At 41.1% G+C, this 16,262-nt stretch overlaps 1 protein-coding gene and 1 long non-coding RNA gene across 2 annotated transcripts in view; both read right to left on the minus strand.

Moving 5' to 3' along the window:
* Positions 1-16,262, minus strand: part of LOC134798273 (uncharacterized) — a 683,132-nt gene that overhangs the window by 193,574 nt on the left and 473,296 nt on the right. The window lies entirely within an intron of this gene.
* LOC134798244 (ceramide transfer protein) overlaps positions 1-16,262 on the minus strand; it is a 66,616-nt gene that overhangs the window by 16,011 nt on the left and 34,343 nt on the right. The window contains exons 7-8 of the mRNA XM_063770622.1: positions 7,679-7,861; positions 1,308-1,414 (exon numbers count right to left, since the gene is read on the minus strand). Of these exons, the coding sequence (XP_063626692.1) occupies positions 1,308-1,414; positions 7,679-7,861 (290 nt within the window). The remainder of the gene's footprint in view (positions 1-1,307; positions 1,415-7,678; positions 7,862-16,262) is intronic.

A 16,262-nucleotide genomic window follows, 5' to 3' on the forward strand; every position in this document is an offset into this window, starting at 1 on the left:
ATTTGAATTTCGTGCCTTTTTCTACTGACAAGATTTGCTTGACCATCTATATATTACAAATAGGTAAAAATACTTAAATGTAATGTATCGTGTTACCGCGCGTCGGTAACATTAATATTATGTGAAAGAAAAATGTATTACAGTTATTAAAATTAATAAGACATCGCTAATGCTATTATCCGTATGAATATATTTATATATTTTTTTAATATCAAACAGCTTCAAAAAATATGCGTCAAACGAAACGCATTCAGAGGGCCTACTGCGAACCACGTTCGACGTGTTGCCTCCCTGTCGCACTTACGTACAAATTTACAAGTGCGACAGAGGGGCAACACGTCGAACGTGGTTCGCGGTAGGCCCTCAGTACGGGCAAGTACGGGTATGGTCGAAGCGCCATCTCACGAAATCTATTATCAACATTGAGGCAAGACGAGAGCATGACGATAGTTGTCATTCAAACCCGTCAGATGACATTAATACAGAATCACACTTATTGCAACCATTTGCAACATTTGACACTACTAGAGACATCAGCTGTACTTTTGGGAACTAAATATAAAGTCACGCTACTCAATATGGCGATTGCTCGTCCTAGTAGACTAGTCCGTGGCATAACGAAACGAAACTTACAAGTTTTTACGTTACAGTCCCGATCGTCTAAATGTCGCGATATTTTTCCAGAAATGCAGCCTGCATTGTCAATGGGATAACAACTGTAAGCTCATAGTATTAAGACACATTATATGGTTCGCCAGAATTCACCTAAAAAACCCTCTGCCCGTCACACCACTGGTTCGAGGTGTTTCGAAGTATGTATACCCTAAACATAATTGCCTCAAACTAGACTAGACAAACACAGAATAAGGTCAGGGGACAGCAATTGAGTTCAGCACTAAAATTACACCTAATTCCTAACTAGAAAAAGTTTATGTCGTGTGATGCTTTCTTTTAAGGTATATGCTAGATTGTTAGATATTTTATGTACCTAGTATAGTAGTGTAGTGTGGTGTAGTAGTGTAGTGTGGTGTAGTAGTGTAGTGTGGTGTAGTAGTGTAGTGTGGTGTAGTAGTGTAGTGTGGTGTAGTAGTGTAGTGTGGTGTAGTAGTGTAGTGTAGTAGTTAGTAGTTCATAATATGTGACGTTATCTATGAAAAGGGACCTTATTGTCGATGGCGCTTACGCCATTATTAACGATGCTCCGATATAAATACAATGCCGCGCGACGTTGTGCGGCGTATGCGCCATCGACAATAAGGTCCCGTTTCATAGATAATGCCCCATATATTTAGAATAGAAACGCGTACCTCCTGTACATCCTCATGTCGCCTTCTTCAGCGAATAACTGCCAACCATTGCCGCCTCCGACGTCCTCGAACGCGGCTTGGATCTGCTCTGTTGATATTCTGTCGATCTGGAAACAAAATATTCTTGTCAAACCAAATGTCAAACACATTTAGGCATTTGTATCACAGACAACGCAAAATGGACCTTATTTGACTCGCATGCTAATATATAATATAGATTTTGATTAAGGCAACTATACATTAGATAAGAGTCTCTTGGATAAAGGGAGGAGCTCGTTCAAGATGGGTATACTTTATCCGGAGCCACTCATCGTGTCACTTCGTTAGCGGCGGCCGAACCGCGCTAATTTCGCTATGCATAGTTGCATACCTCTACAGAAAGAATTTCTCATGCAAACAAACATAGTTCTTTTTTATTTCTCTCTATTCTCTGAATGCGAAAAACTAAATTAGTCGCGTAACATACTTACGTCGCTCAGAGCCGCTTAGTTTTCAGACTAATGCAAACAAAATTATCTCGATGCAAGTAACATAAAAATATACCTTTAAAATAAACCATATTAAAAATTACCAATACAAATCAATTACCATATTCCGACGAGGTCTGAAATACATACCTATTTATAACTTATTTATGATTTAAGTGATAGTGTCATGAATAGCACCAATTTAGATGCTACGTTCGAAATGATCATGACACCTTATAAGTGACCTAAATAGATACATGACGTCAGTATGGCGTGCGTGTCACACACCCCAAGCCACTAAAGCGCGCGTAGGGACCCGAGTTGCCCTATTAGTATTTGGTCCTCCCTATTGCTTTTAAATTTATTGTACATTTATTGTAGGTCTTTTGTTATAAAAAAATAAGTAACTTTTGTGTACTAATAACATCACTTAATTTAGTATTATTGTTTAGGATGATACAATAGGAGACGAGACGCAGCAAATATCTTCCTATTGTAGTATTACCTCAGTCCACAGCGGGTATACGGTGAGCCGGTTCCGGTTATCAATAGCAGGGGGCGGTAGGTCGACCTGGTCTCGCGTGTGTACGGTAGGGGACACCACGCGGGCACACCGCTTCACCGCTCCTCTTCCATCTCGTCAAACCCTGTCTATTGTGTATTACCTCAGTCCACAGCGGGTGTACGGTGAGCCGGTTATCAATAGCAGGGGGCGGTAGGTCGACCTGGTCTCGCGTGTGTACGGTAGGGGACACCACGCGGGCACACCGCTTCACCGCTCCTCTTCCATCTTGTCAAACCCCGTCTATTGTGTATTACCTCAGTCCACAGCGGGTGTACGGTGAGCCGGTTATCAATAGCAGGGGGCGGTAGGTCGACCTGGTCTCGCGTGTGTACGGTAGGGGACACCACGCGGGCACACCGCTTCACCGCTCCTCTTCCATCTCGTCAAACCCTGTCTATTGTGTATTACCTCAGTCCACAGCGGGTGTACGGTGAGCCGGTTATCAATAGCAGGGGGCGGTAGGTCGACCTGGTCTCGCGTGTGTACGGTAGGGGACACCACGCGGGCACACCGCTTCACCGCTCCTCTTCCATCTCGTCAAACCCTGTCTATTGTGTATTACCTCTGTCCACAGCGGGTGTACGGTGAGCCGGTTATCAATAGCAGGGGGCGGTAGGTCGACCTGGTCTCGCGTGTGTACGGTAGGGGACACCACGCGGGCACACCGCTTCACCGCTCCTCTTCCATCTTGTCAAACCCTGTCTATTGTGTATTACCTCAGTCCACAGCGGGTGTACGGTGAGCCGGTTATCAATAGCAGGGGGCGGTAGGTCGACCTGGTCTCGCGTGTGTACGGTAGGGGACACCACGCGGGCACACCGCTTCACCGCTCCTCTTCCATCTCGTCAAACCCTGTCTATTGTGTATTACCTCTGTCCACAGCGGGTGTACGGTGAGCCGGTTATCAATAGCAGGGGGCGGTAGGTCGACCTGGTCTCGCGTGTGTACGGTAGGGGACACCACGCGGGCACACCGCTTTACCGCTCCTCTTCCATCTTGTCAAACCCTGTCTATTGTGTATTACCTCAGTCCACAGCGGGTGTACGGTGAGCCGGTTATCAATAGCAGGGGGCGGTAGGTCGACCTGGTCTCGCGTGTGTACGGCAGGGGACAGCACGCGGGCACACCGCTCCTCTTCCATCTTGTCAAACCCTGTCTAGTGTAGTATTACCTCTAGGGATTGCAATCCGGTCCGGCGGATCCGGTAATCCGGCCGGATCCGGCACTTTTTAGGAGCTACCGGATCCGGTTGAAATCACCGGATCCGGACCGGATCCGGGAAAATAGAAAAAAAGACCGCACGCAGCACCCACTGCGCGTTTTAGGTAAGATAAAGGCGACGGATAGAAGAAAGCAGTTAAACAGAATAAAGAACGAATGAAAAAATCCAAATTTAGTAAAATAAAAAGATATTTAATATGACGATGATTGAGAACAGAAGAGGATTTCGTCTTCTTTCATGTTGGTGGCACGAATCGGCACGATACGACGATTACTTAAATAATTAGAAGTAAAAATTAAAGGATGGAGATGCCATGGAAGGCATTTGTAACGACCGGTCTGGCCTAGTGAGTAGTGACCATTCAGTGACCCTGCCTATTAAGCCGATGGTCCTGGGTTTGAATACCGGTAAGGGCATTTATTTGTGTGATGAACACCGATATTTGTTCCTGAGTTATGGGTGTTTTCTACGTATATAAGCATGTATTTATCAATATACTATACGTGTATATATCGTCGCCTAGTAGTACTACCTAGAGCTAGCTAGTACCCATATTACAAGCTTTGCTTAGGCTACGAGTAGGTCGATCTGTATTCTTTATTCTTTATTCTTTATTGTATTGCAGTCATGTTCATAATTACATTAGGTGTTACAATTTGAGGATAGTAGGTACATGACACCCTGTAAGGGCATTCAATATATCTTAAGTCTAGGTATTAAGTATTTAGTACATGCATGCATCTTATACCAATAGCAATAAAATCTATATTCATAATTTTAATATTTTATATTTTATCGACGTTTATGCAGTATTAAATGTCAAGTTCATTTATAAAGCTAGTAAAATAATAAGATTATGATGATTATTTATATTAAATGTCCAGGTTAATTTATAAATAGATTTAAGTAATAAACAATAGACAATATAGTCACTATTAATTAATCAATTAATTAATTAACTATTAAGTCGTTTTTAGAGAATGCATGAATGTCGATAGATGTTTACAATAATATTTCAATAAAACTTAAATAATAATAATTTAAATAATTTAATTTGGGTAAGTACATAGTATAGCATTATTCCAGTGTTTGATCATTTAGAAATTCGTCTATTGTATAATATGCTTTCTCTAGAAGAAGCTTTTTAAGCGTATTTTTAAACTGTTTGTCGCTCGGTTCCTGTTTTACACTGTCAGGGAGTTTATTTGTCATTATAATACATTGGTAATAGGGCCCCTTTCTGCACATAGCTAATTTGGTATTTGGTAAGGCTAGCTGATTTTTAGATCTACTATTAGTTTTACAGACTTCTCCTTTGGTTTTAAACAATTCCGAGTGGTTTCTAACAAAAAGTGCAGACTCAAGTATATATATACACGGTAACGTAAGTAATCTATGTTTTACGAAGTGCGGGCGACTGCTGTTTGGTATTCGTGTGTTTGTCAGAATACGGACGCATTTCTTTTGCATTATAAACAAATCATTTGCGTCAGTGCTTGATGTATAAAATTGTCCCCAAAAATTTATTCATGAATTATTTATTTATGTGTGATTTAGGCTATAAAACTATTTTCACGGATAAAAAATGAAAGCACGATAATATTGGAGCACATTTCATACAATTTTAGTTAAAAGTAAAATATCTTGTTACTAGAATGGATGTCAGCGTTACAAATAATTCCATCAAAGAACAGTTACGAAAACTTGTCCTTTCAAGGAGTTCTCCAATTCCCATCCCATAATTATCCCATGAACAGGCTTTGGAATCTAATCAAATTTATATTTTTATTGTAAACGTATAAATTTGAGCAGGATGTGAATGATTAAATATAATAAAATTAATAAACGACTTAGATTTCAAATTTTATTTTTAAATTGAGATCAATTGACTATGTGACACTTTTTAATACTTAGTTTTATTTTATTGTTAAAAAGTTATTTCTTATTAACTTCAAATTGTTGTTTTATGAATACATTTGTAAAAATACCCTTTGTTTCTCATATAACGCATAAAACTTGAAAAATACGTCATTTAATTAACTTTAATATCCTTATACCTAACCGGATCCGGTCCGGCCGGATCCGGCCGGATTGAGGCCAAAATCCGGCCGGATCCGGCCGGATTGAAAATCAATCCGGTTTGCAATCCCTAATTACCTCAGTCCACAGCGGGTGTACGGTGAGCCGGTTATCAATAGCCGGGGGCGGTAGGTCGACCTGGTCTCGCGTGTGTACGGTAGGGGACACCACGCGGGCACACCGCTTCACCGCTCCTCTTCCATCTTGTCAAACCCTGTCTATTGTGTATTACCTCAGTCCACAGCGGGTGTACGGTGAGCCGGTTATCAATTGCCGGGGGCGGTAGGTCGACCTGGTCTCGCGTGTGTACGGTAGGGGACACCACGCGGGCACACCGCTTCACCGCTCCTCTTCCATCTTGTCAAACCCTGTCTATTGTGTATTACCTCAGTCCACAGCGGGTGTACGGCGAGCCGGTTATCAATAGCAGGGGGCGGTAGGTCGACCTGGTCTCGCGTGTGTACGGTAGGGGACACCACGCGGGCACACCGCTTCACCGCTCCTCTTCCATCTTGTCAAACCCTGTCTATTGTGTATTACCTCAGTCCACAGCGGGTGTACGGCGAGCCGGTTATCAATAGCAGGGGGCGGTAGGTCGACCTGGTCTCGCGTGTGTACGGTAGGGGACACCAAGCGGGCACACCGCTTCACCGCTCCTCTTCCATCTTGTCAAACCCTGTCTAGTGTAGTATTACCTCAGTCCACAGCGGGTGTACGGCGAGCCGGTTATCAATAGCAGGGGGCGGTAGGTCGACCTGGTCTCGCGTGTGTACGGTAGGGGACACCAAGCGGGCACACCGCTTCACCGCTCCTCTTCCATCTTGTCAAACCCTGTCTAGTGTAGTATTACCTCAGTCCACAGCGGGTGTACGGTGAGCCGGTTATCAATAGCAGGGGGCGGTAGGTCGACCTGGTCTCGCGTGTGTACGGCAGGGGACACCACGCGGGCACACCGCTCCTCTTCCATCTTGTCAAACCCTGTCTAGTGTAGTATTACCTCAGTCCACAGCGGGTGTACGGTGAGCCGGTTATCAATAGCAGGGGGCGGTAGGTCGACCTGGTCTCGCGTGTGTACGGTAGGGGACACCACGCGGGCACACCGTTCCTCTTCCATCTTGTCAAACCCTGTCTAGTGTAGTATTACCTCAGTCCACAGCGGGTGTACGGTGAGCCGGTTATCAATAGCAGGGGCCGGTAGGTCGACCTGGTCTCGCGTGTGTACGGTAGGAGACACCACGCGGGCTCACCGCTCCTCTTCCATCTTGTCAAACCCTGTCTAGTGTAGTATTACCTCAGTCCACAGCGGGTGTACGGTGAGCCGGTTATCAATAGCCGGGGGCGGTAGGTCGACCTGGTCTCGCGTGTGTACGGTAGGGAACACCACGCGGGCACACCGCTTCACCGCTCCTCTTCCATCTTGTCAAACCCTGTCTATTGTGTATTACCTCAGTCCACAGCGGGTGTACGGTGAGCCGGTTATCAATAGCAGGGGGCGGTAGGTCGACCTGGTCTCGCGTGTGTACGGTAGGGGACACCACGCGGGCACACCGTTCCTCTTCCATCTTGTCAAACCCTGTCTAGTGTAGTATTACCTCAGTCCACAGCGGGTGTACGGTGAGCCGGTTATCAATAGCCGGGGGCGGTAGGTCGACCTGGTCTCGCGTGTGTACGGTAGGGAACACCACGCGGGCACACCGCTTCACCGCTCCTCTTCCATCTTGTCAAACCCTGTCTATTGTGTATTACCTCAGTCCACAGCGGGTGTACGGTGAGCCGGTTATCAATAGCAGGGGGCGGTAGGTCGACCTGGTCTCGCGTGTGTACGGTAGGAGACACCACGCGGGCACACCGCTCCTCTTCCATCTTGTCAAACCCCGTCTATTGTGTATTACCTCAGTCCACAGCGGGTGTACGGTGAGCCGGTTATCAATAGCAGGGGGCGGTAGGTCGACCTGGTCTCGCGTGTGTACGGTAGGAGACACCACGCGGGCACACCGCTCCTCTTCCATCTTGTCAAACCCCGTCTATTGTGTATTACCTCAGTCCACAGCGGGTGTACGGTGAGCCGGTTATCAATAGCAGGGGGCGGTAGGTCGACCTGGTCTCGCGTGTGTACGGTAGGAGACACCACGCGTGCACACCGCTCCTCTTCCATCTTGTCAAACCCTGTCTCCACGGCATCGTAGAACTCATCGTCTGGCAACGTCGAGTGCGGTCCCTCCTGAAGACAAAGACTTTTATTAAATACTTTGTTGTATTTATCACGTTTGTAAGTAAAGCTACAGGGAGATAATTAAACACAAATTCATTCATACGTATATAACAACTTCATGAATGCCGCGGAAACGGCGCCACAATTTGTGGTTTTTGGATTGTCAACTCTATCAACTGTTGACGTTTGACAACTGTCTGTGGCTGTTCGATTGTCTGTGGTAATGAAAAGTTCTGAAATAGATAGAGTTAGGCCAAGAAAAGTCTGCAGAGATTTTGATAGCCCACGCAGTGCAAGTGTTATTTACACGTCTTATTTCATAGAACTTTGACGTTTAAAATGACACTTGCACTGCGTGGGCTATGAAAATCGCTGCAGACTTTTCTTGGTCTTACTTTTTTTTCTAGAGTCGGACCAAGCCAAGACCATCTAACCCAGCATCGCAAGTGCAAGAACAAAGTGTGGCAATGTCATCTTTAATGTCAAAGTTCTGTGAAAATATTACGTACCTATACAATGATGACACTCCCACACTTTCTGCTTAAATTGGTGCAAACTTAGCATAGACGGACTCCAGGAGGTATAATTTTATTCCTAAATAATTCGTTAGTACAAATCATTAATCTCGTCACATCCGAAATGGACATACTAGGAATTTGAAATTACTAAAATTTTGGAAAAGGCCCAGTGGAAAGTGCATCATTTACTTTTTTTCGAAAATCGATTAACTTTTGGATTACTACTACTCAGAATCACGAGGACTATCGCATTAAAAAGAAAAATAATGTGTCCCAAATAAATGAGGGATATTATAATTCCCCACACGTCAACCCAGGTACCAAAGGACGTCGTTAGGAAACGAATTCTGTTGATTACATGTAGTTGTATGCCTAGCATGACAAGTTAGCGGCCTAGTTCTTGTAGAATGGTGTTAGTGTTACTACATCATAAAAACAGTGTCCTTGGACAATGTGGCTGGCAATATAACCTTTTAACAAAAAAATAACCCGACTGCATTACACTGTTTGAAATGCCATCATTTTATGGTCGTCATTAGAGATGCACCGGATGTTCGGTTACTATCCGGTATCCGGTGCATTCATTCATTCATTCGGTCATTATTTTAATATCCGGCCGGATACCGGATAGTGACCTACTATCCGGCCGGATACCGGATAGTAACATTGCTTGATTTCGGAGTAAACAAATTGGATTTAAGAAACAGTCACGGTCATAATCGTACGCGCTTATTATTTTAAAACAATTTATATATTCCACTGACTTACACGCGCACTCATTTCGAACCTAGAGTTGAGTCCGCGCTAACGTTCACTAGGAAACAGTACGGTTACAATCAGTTTGTCACTGACATAAACGCCGTCGAGAACGTAATTTACTTTCTATACATCCCGTTTGCACTAATATGCGAGTGCGAACGAGATGTATAGAAAGTAAATTACGTTCTCGACGGCGTTTATGTCAGTGACAAACTGATGGTAACCGTACAGGTCAAAACCTGCACAATGCGCACCTGAAAAACCGATAGGGCGATTGTGCACTACAATGAATTTTACTGTCCGGCAGTCTGAGTTTTCATGGTCCGATATGGCATGAAAAAAACGGATGATTGGCTTGTGCACTTGTCCGTCTTTTTACTCGCAGGTGCGGCGCAGTGACATGAAAAAAACGGATGATTGGCTTGTGCACTTGTCCGTCTTTTTACTCGCAGGTGCGGCGTAGTAGCATGAAATAGTTCCGCCGGTAGAATTCCGGCGGCCGGATACCGAATATTCGGCCGATGGTCAGGCCGAATATCCGGTATCCGGCCAAACAACTATCCGTTGCATCTCTATTATATTCATATTCAATTCTTTATTGCAGATAACAGATGATCCATATTAAATTAAAATAATTAAAATTACGTACACAATAATAAAACAATAAATAGGTACACTTAAAAATGATTAAAATAATAAAATTAAAAATTAAAGTATTCAGTCTTACACAAAAAATAAAAATAAAAGGTACTAGTCGTCATACATATATTATTATACTCTTTGGTTGTCATTAGCAGATTAACTTCGCAAAATGGTATTCTTTAAAGCAAATGCCTTTTTACTTTAAGCCATTCCAGGCGGGGACAATTTTACGCCAATCTGATTAAATTGCCCAATCAAATCACACCGTGCGGACGCAAACGCCAATTTGGCTCGCGGAATTCGACCGCCGATTATGAGCAATATTACCGATAAAATGGAGGTGCGGACGCAAGAATACCAATTTGTGACGCTAGTATTCGTGTTCGGGGGCATTTTTTTTTATTTTAGAGCGCTCAAATAAACCATAGATCTAAAATTGGTGAAAGTGGCCAAATTGGCGTTTGCATCCGCACCACCTGATTTGATCCGACAATTTAATCAGATTGGCGAAAAATTGTTCCCGTCTGGACAGGCCTTTAAGCCAAAATGGCGAACCATGGCCAAAAGCCGATCAAAGTTGAAGTTAGCAAAAAACTTGTACTCGTATTACTTAATAAAATTGGTCTTAATATAATTGTACCTATCGTTATGCCTACTGTAAATACGGAAAGAAATTACGACAATGTATAGTAAAGGTAATCATTTCCTGAACTTAACTGACCGGAAGCGGACTCGGATATCATCAATCAGATCTGCACAGTATCATAAATGGATCAACACAATAATGTTAATCATACTATGTTGTTACAATAAGAAGAATAATGAACTTAATGACATAGTAAATTATATCACATACATTAAAAAACACACACCCAAAAATTTATTTGTAGAATACAAGTACATCTTGATCTTACTATCAGGTGCAAAATAATGTGTCATTCTGTATAAAAAGAGACCTTGAAGCAATAGACGGTTATGCTATCAACGATAAAGATCACATATACTCAAATGGAAGAAAACCGGCCATTCGGACTCATTCCCCAGTGAGCCATTCTGGCATTTCTGGCCAGCCAAATTTTATTCGAGCTCCTAAACATAATTTCAACATTCATTACAAAAAATATGATAACTTGATAAGGTGCGTTAACCTTATGATCGATTCCCATATGTAACCTTGATAAGCGTTACGATTATGGGGTCAAACTGGAATTGAAGGTCGCGACAAATAAATATGAAGTTAAAACTAAAGACCTGTTAAAATGACAGGGCATGATACATTTTTGGAACGTGCAACTGCCACTGTTTTTTTATAATGAAAGATAATTATCTGTATAAAAGTTACCAGTTGAATGTCTACTAACAAGTTTAGTATCGATTGATGGTACAAATTCACGAAAATCACAAGGTCACATTAACTTTGAAACAGCACAAATCGTTCCCGGGTGGATTTCAAAATCCTGCGAAAACTTATGGTTCGGTCTTTATAAAAAAAACTAGTAGGTTGTGCGAGTTGCAACTTTTTTATATGTTTTTAAGAACTATTATCTTCATGTTCCTTCAATTACCATCTCCAATAACTTAATAGTTTTTTTTATATAAAATGTTTTATGTGTCTAAAATCATCACCGTCTACTGGAAAAATCTGAACCTTATTGTTTGCAGTGAAAATTATAGCATACCTATCGTACGATTGCGATTTTTCTTTTACTTATATCTTTTCCATGTTGTTGTTTAACACATGGGAAAATATGCAATAATTCCTTCACCGAGAAAGTACATTTAAAAATATTTAAAATTTTGTCACGAATATTCGTCAACACCGTCATGGTAATGTCAATGTGAGCTTATCTCCGTGTATGAACAACGAAATACCGCTAAAGGTCCTTGCCCTATTTTTCACTTTAATATAGAATGCCAAAAATGATTTCACTATAAAGTCACATCATTGAATCGTGAGAAATATTACGAACAAATTTGTAAAACGTAGTTTGTCACAACAGAGCATCATCACCGTTATGCTTTGGTTTAAAAAAGTTACAAATGATAGATTAGAAATAATTATTGAAATGAATGGCAAACTACATGAAGTTTATTGTGTAGCATAGACATTAACTACTATTATTCGTATTCTAGAAATAAAAACAAGAAACTCTCAAATCGTCAACACCATACCCATCATCACCGGGAAAAAATGACGACCGGTGATGATTTCATGTGTATGGTGATGACGGTTCTCAGAAACTTTTCTAGTTATTTTGCTATAATTCATTATGAAATTAAGCTGTATGTTTGAAAAACGTTCTCTATGTCTTCTAACACTATATAATGTCTACCTTATAAATGTAGAAGAAGATATGACTATTTTTTTCACACTAGAGGATGGTTAGTTTTAAATAACATTTTGACTGAAGTAGGCAAAATTTAGGTCACTTAGAACTTAGAACATACAAATGTTTATTTTTTATTATCTAATAATGTAAATCGCGCAACTTAGAGTCTGTAATTGCATGTTAGTCGTGTTAAAACAAAGTATTTAAACAAGCAACATATGTTAAGTTTTAAGCGACCATAGGCTACGGTACTGGCTCACTATCGTAATGGCCTTATGTTTTTTGATAATATTATATTAATTGATGTATATAATTACAGCAATTAATAATTATACCATTGGGTAGTCACCGGACCCAATACCTAACATTTTGTAACTTATGACATGCATTACAAGTAGGGGTCTTGCAACTTATAAAACACTGATTATATATTAATGTTTAGCTATTAAACAATATATATATGGATTTAAATCATTATAGCTATTTTTAAAGTTAATTTATAAAACAACAAAAATACAAACTTATGCAATGAATCAAATTATCAAAAAAAAGTAATATATCATAAAAATTAAGCTCACTGGTAAGCCAGCAATTTTATAATATGATATAAATACCAAATTATGCAGTAGATAAAAGAAGATGCTGGTTTAAACTGATAATAAGAGTACAATATTGTTAATATGATTTAACATTGAAAAAACCCAAAAAAATAAATGAATACATAAATTGCCTATTTCTGAATATAAATTATTTAAAATTATACAATAAAAATACTTGTTATATATTTATTTATATGAATAAAATGTATTTTTTATAATTTTCTAAAAATAATTTATGTAGCTAGTCTTATGTTCAAAAACATGTTATTTGTAATGTTTATTAAAGTTCTAAAGCCTTACAATTAAAAAAAGTTTTTGTTTTTTAAATACGTTTTTAATACATATATAAATTAGTTCCCAAATCGTCATTACCGTACATGCAGTGTCATTACCGTCTATAAAAGAGTCATTACCATACCATGATTGTCATCACCGTCTTGCGTTTTTATTTTCCGAAAGCGATAACTTCAAATATAAGCCACAAATGATTGTATAAATACCATAAATATCCTCAATATACAGCCCCCTATTACTTTTCCCAGCTAGAATCGTGTTAAATTAAACATTTGAAAAAAATATTTTTTTGTATGGTGAAATTTTTGGTGATGAAATCCACCCTCCCACCGATCACAGTGAAAGTATAAACAATCACATTGATCAGATATGCAAGCTCAGTTTAAATACAAAACAAATAAAAACAATACCTAGGTTAGTTCAATTACCTATACCAACTTATAGTCAATGATAGACAGTAAACAAACATTAAGCTAGGTAATTGGGATTAGGTACCACGATAACGGCACTTCCTAAATTAAATTAGTGCTCTAACAGACTTCAACATAATCGCATTATCATTTATTGCAACGTGGTAAAAATAATAGTTGTTACAAAGTGAAAAAAAAAAACCTGAAAATTTTATGGTAGGCTGCCAATATATAGGCGGGGAAAGGCGGGAAAAATATGTATGCTAAATTAATAGCAAGTCTTATTGAGTCGGAAGACGTTAATCCATACTAATATTATAAAGGCGAAAGTGTGTTTGTTTGTCTGTCTCTCTGTTACCTCTTCACGTTTCAGCCGCTGAAACGATTTAGATGAAATTTGGTATAGAGATAGTTTGAGTCCCGGGGAAGGACATAGGATAGTTTTTATGTCAGAAATCATCCCTGAAGAGCATAGAATTGAAAGAGTTAACGAATTGCCTAATAATTGAAGTAAGCAATGCGCGAATTGAATGCATTATCCACGCGCTATACCTACTTTAGCTGCTGTCACTAATTACACGCAGACAGACGCAGAGATAAACTGCTGTTTGTTGAGTTGTGGGAGCCACGCAAACGTCCAACTCAACAATATGACACAATTATGCTTACATATGCAAACCGTCAATCAGCAACGGCCGATAAGCCTTTGCAGTTCAGTATTACATACGCATACATTTTTATAACAATACTAACCTTTGGTGTAAGTACTAAACCTAGAAAGATGTAAAGTGCTTGCTGTTTTGTTTTCTATACCATAAATAAATTAGGTCTCAAAATTTTTTTTTTATTTTTTTTTATTTAACATACACACAACCATCTTTACAGGCTATCCTAATTCGACAGTATGGAATTTTAACACAAAAGAAACTAAACAACATAGGTACATTGTTACAAATTACAGTAACACAATACATATAACGTGGCCTTTGTGAATTCGTTCAAAGAACAAAAAAACAAATCTAACTCGATCGCTACTCGATTAAGGGTCCGAATTGCGCGCGTAAAGGGGGCCTGGCGAAGGAGTTGCGTTCGAGCGCGCGGCTCGGCCAGCAGGCTCGGCCGCCGCCGCCGCCACACATACCGGTCTGGTACGTTCAAACGCACCTCTGCCAGGACTCCAGGATTGCACAACTTCCCTCGTACCAACTTAAATATATATGAAGCTAGCCCCAGTTCCCTTCTAACTTCAAGTTTATTGTATCCTACCATTCCTAACACGAACAATGTAGGATACATTAATGGATAAAAAGGGTATACTCCGTATAATTTTAAATATATAAACCTAATAAATTTATTTTGAATTCTTTCCAACATTAGCCGATATTTCGACTCGTGTGGACTCCAGATGGCCGCATTACCCTCTAGATGGCTCCTGACAATTGCCTCGTACAATACACGTATCGCATTGATGTTAGTAAACGCATGAGCCTGTCTCATCACAAACCCCAGATTTCGGAAAGCCCTTTTACATACTGAAACAATATGGTCTCGAAAGGTGAGGTCGGACTTCAGCAACACCCCTAAGTCCTTCACTTCTTCCACACGCTGCATCGGTGTCTCTTCTAACACATATTGGTAGCAAATAGGATTCCGAGATCTGGTGAATGAGAGTATGGCGCACTTTGCCGCGTTGAAATGTAGCTTGTACGTTTTACTCCATTTAACCACTCGATGTATGTCCTCTTGTAATTTAATACAGTCAGAGCTGTCATTGATTCTGCAGACAAGCTTGAGGTCATCAGCAAAGAGTAGACAAATGGAGTCTCTAACAACGTCAGGAAGGTCATTTATCATTAAAATGAACTCTAAGGGACCCAAATTGCTCCCCTGACTTACGCCAGACCTCGTGAAATATGGTTCTGACACGTGACCAGCACAGTCCACATACTGGCGCCTGTTACTCATATAGCTGGCAAAGAAAGTGAGAGTATGCGGAGTGAAACCCGCGTTTGCCAATTTCACGAGTAAGACATCAAGGTCGACGGTATCAAATGCCTTCCGGAAGTCGAAGTACGCCACGTCCACCTGGTCTCCTGCATCCACTGCCGGCACTATATTGACCATGAGACGCAGTAGGTTACCTGTGGTACTGCGCGCCTTCCGGAAGCCATATTGCGCGTCAGTCATTTGGCCGCTAGCTTGGGCCTGAACCGATTGGTAAATCGCAGACTCAAATACCTTAGCTACCGTACACAATACTGCCACCGGACGATAATCACTGGTATTCGGTCCGCCGCGACCTTTCGGTACAGGCACCACCCTAGTTAACTTCCACCTGTCAGGAAACACTTTGGATTTAAGGCAAGTATTAAAAATATAATGCAATGGTTCAGCCAGAACACTACGACAGTCCTTAAAAACGTAAGGTGGGATACCATCGGGACCCGCGGACCGCTTGGGTTGGAGCGCTGCTAGGGCCCGCTGCACCTCCGCCAGCTCCAGGCTCGCGACGTGCACCCTCGCGCTGCTCGCCGTCGAGGAGGCGTCCGCCGCTTTAACTTCCAGACGAGCCGGGTTTGGATTGTAAACCGATTCAAAGAAAGTGGCAAATTTCCTAGCACATTCCTGATCCGATAGTTGGCGTCCGTCCACTACTAGTTTTCTTTTAGTAACGTTCCCTCTCTTACTTCTTATAAAATCCCAAAAGGCTTTAGGTTCCCTTGCTAAATGTTTCTGAACACGGTCCATGTATGCTTCATGCGCTGCTTTTATTGCAACCTTAACAGCAGCCCTACACTTTGAAAATAATTCATAATTGTAATCAGTTCTACACATTTTATATTGTTTATGCAATGTAT

Source organism: Cydia splendana, chromosome 16, assembly GCF_910591565.1.
Source record: "Cydia splendana chromosome 16, ilCydSple1.2, whole genome shotgun sequence".
Taxonomy (NCBI): Eukaryota; Metazoa; Arthropoda; class Insecta; order Lepidoptera; family Tortricidae; genus Cydia; species Cydia splendana.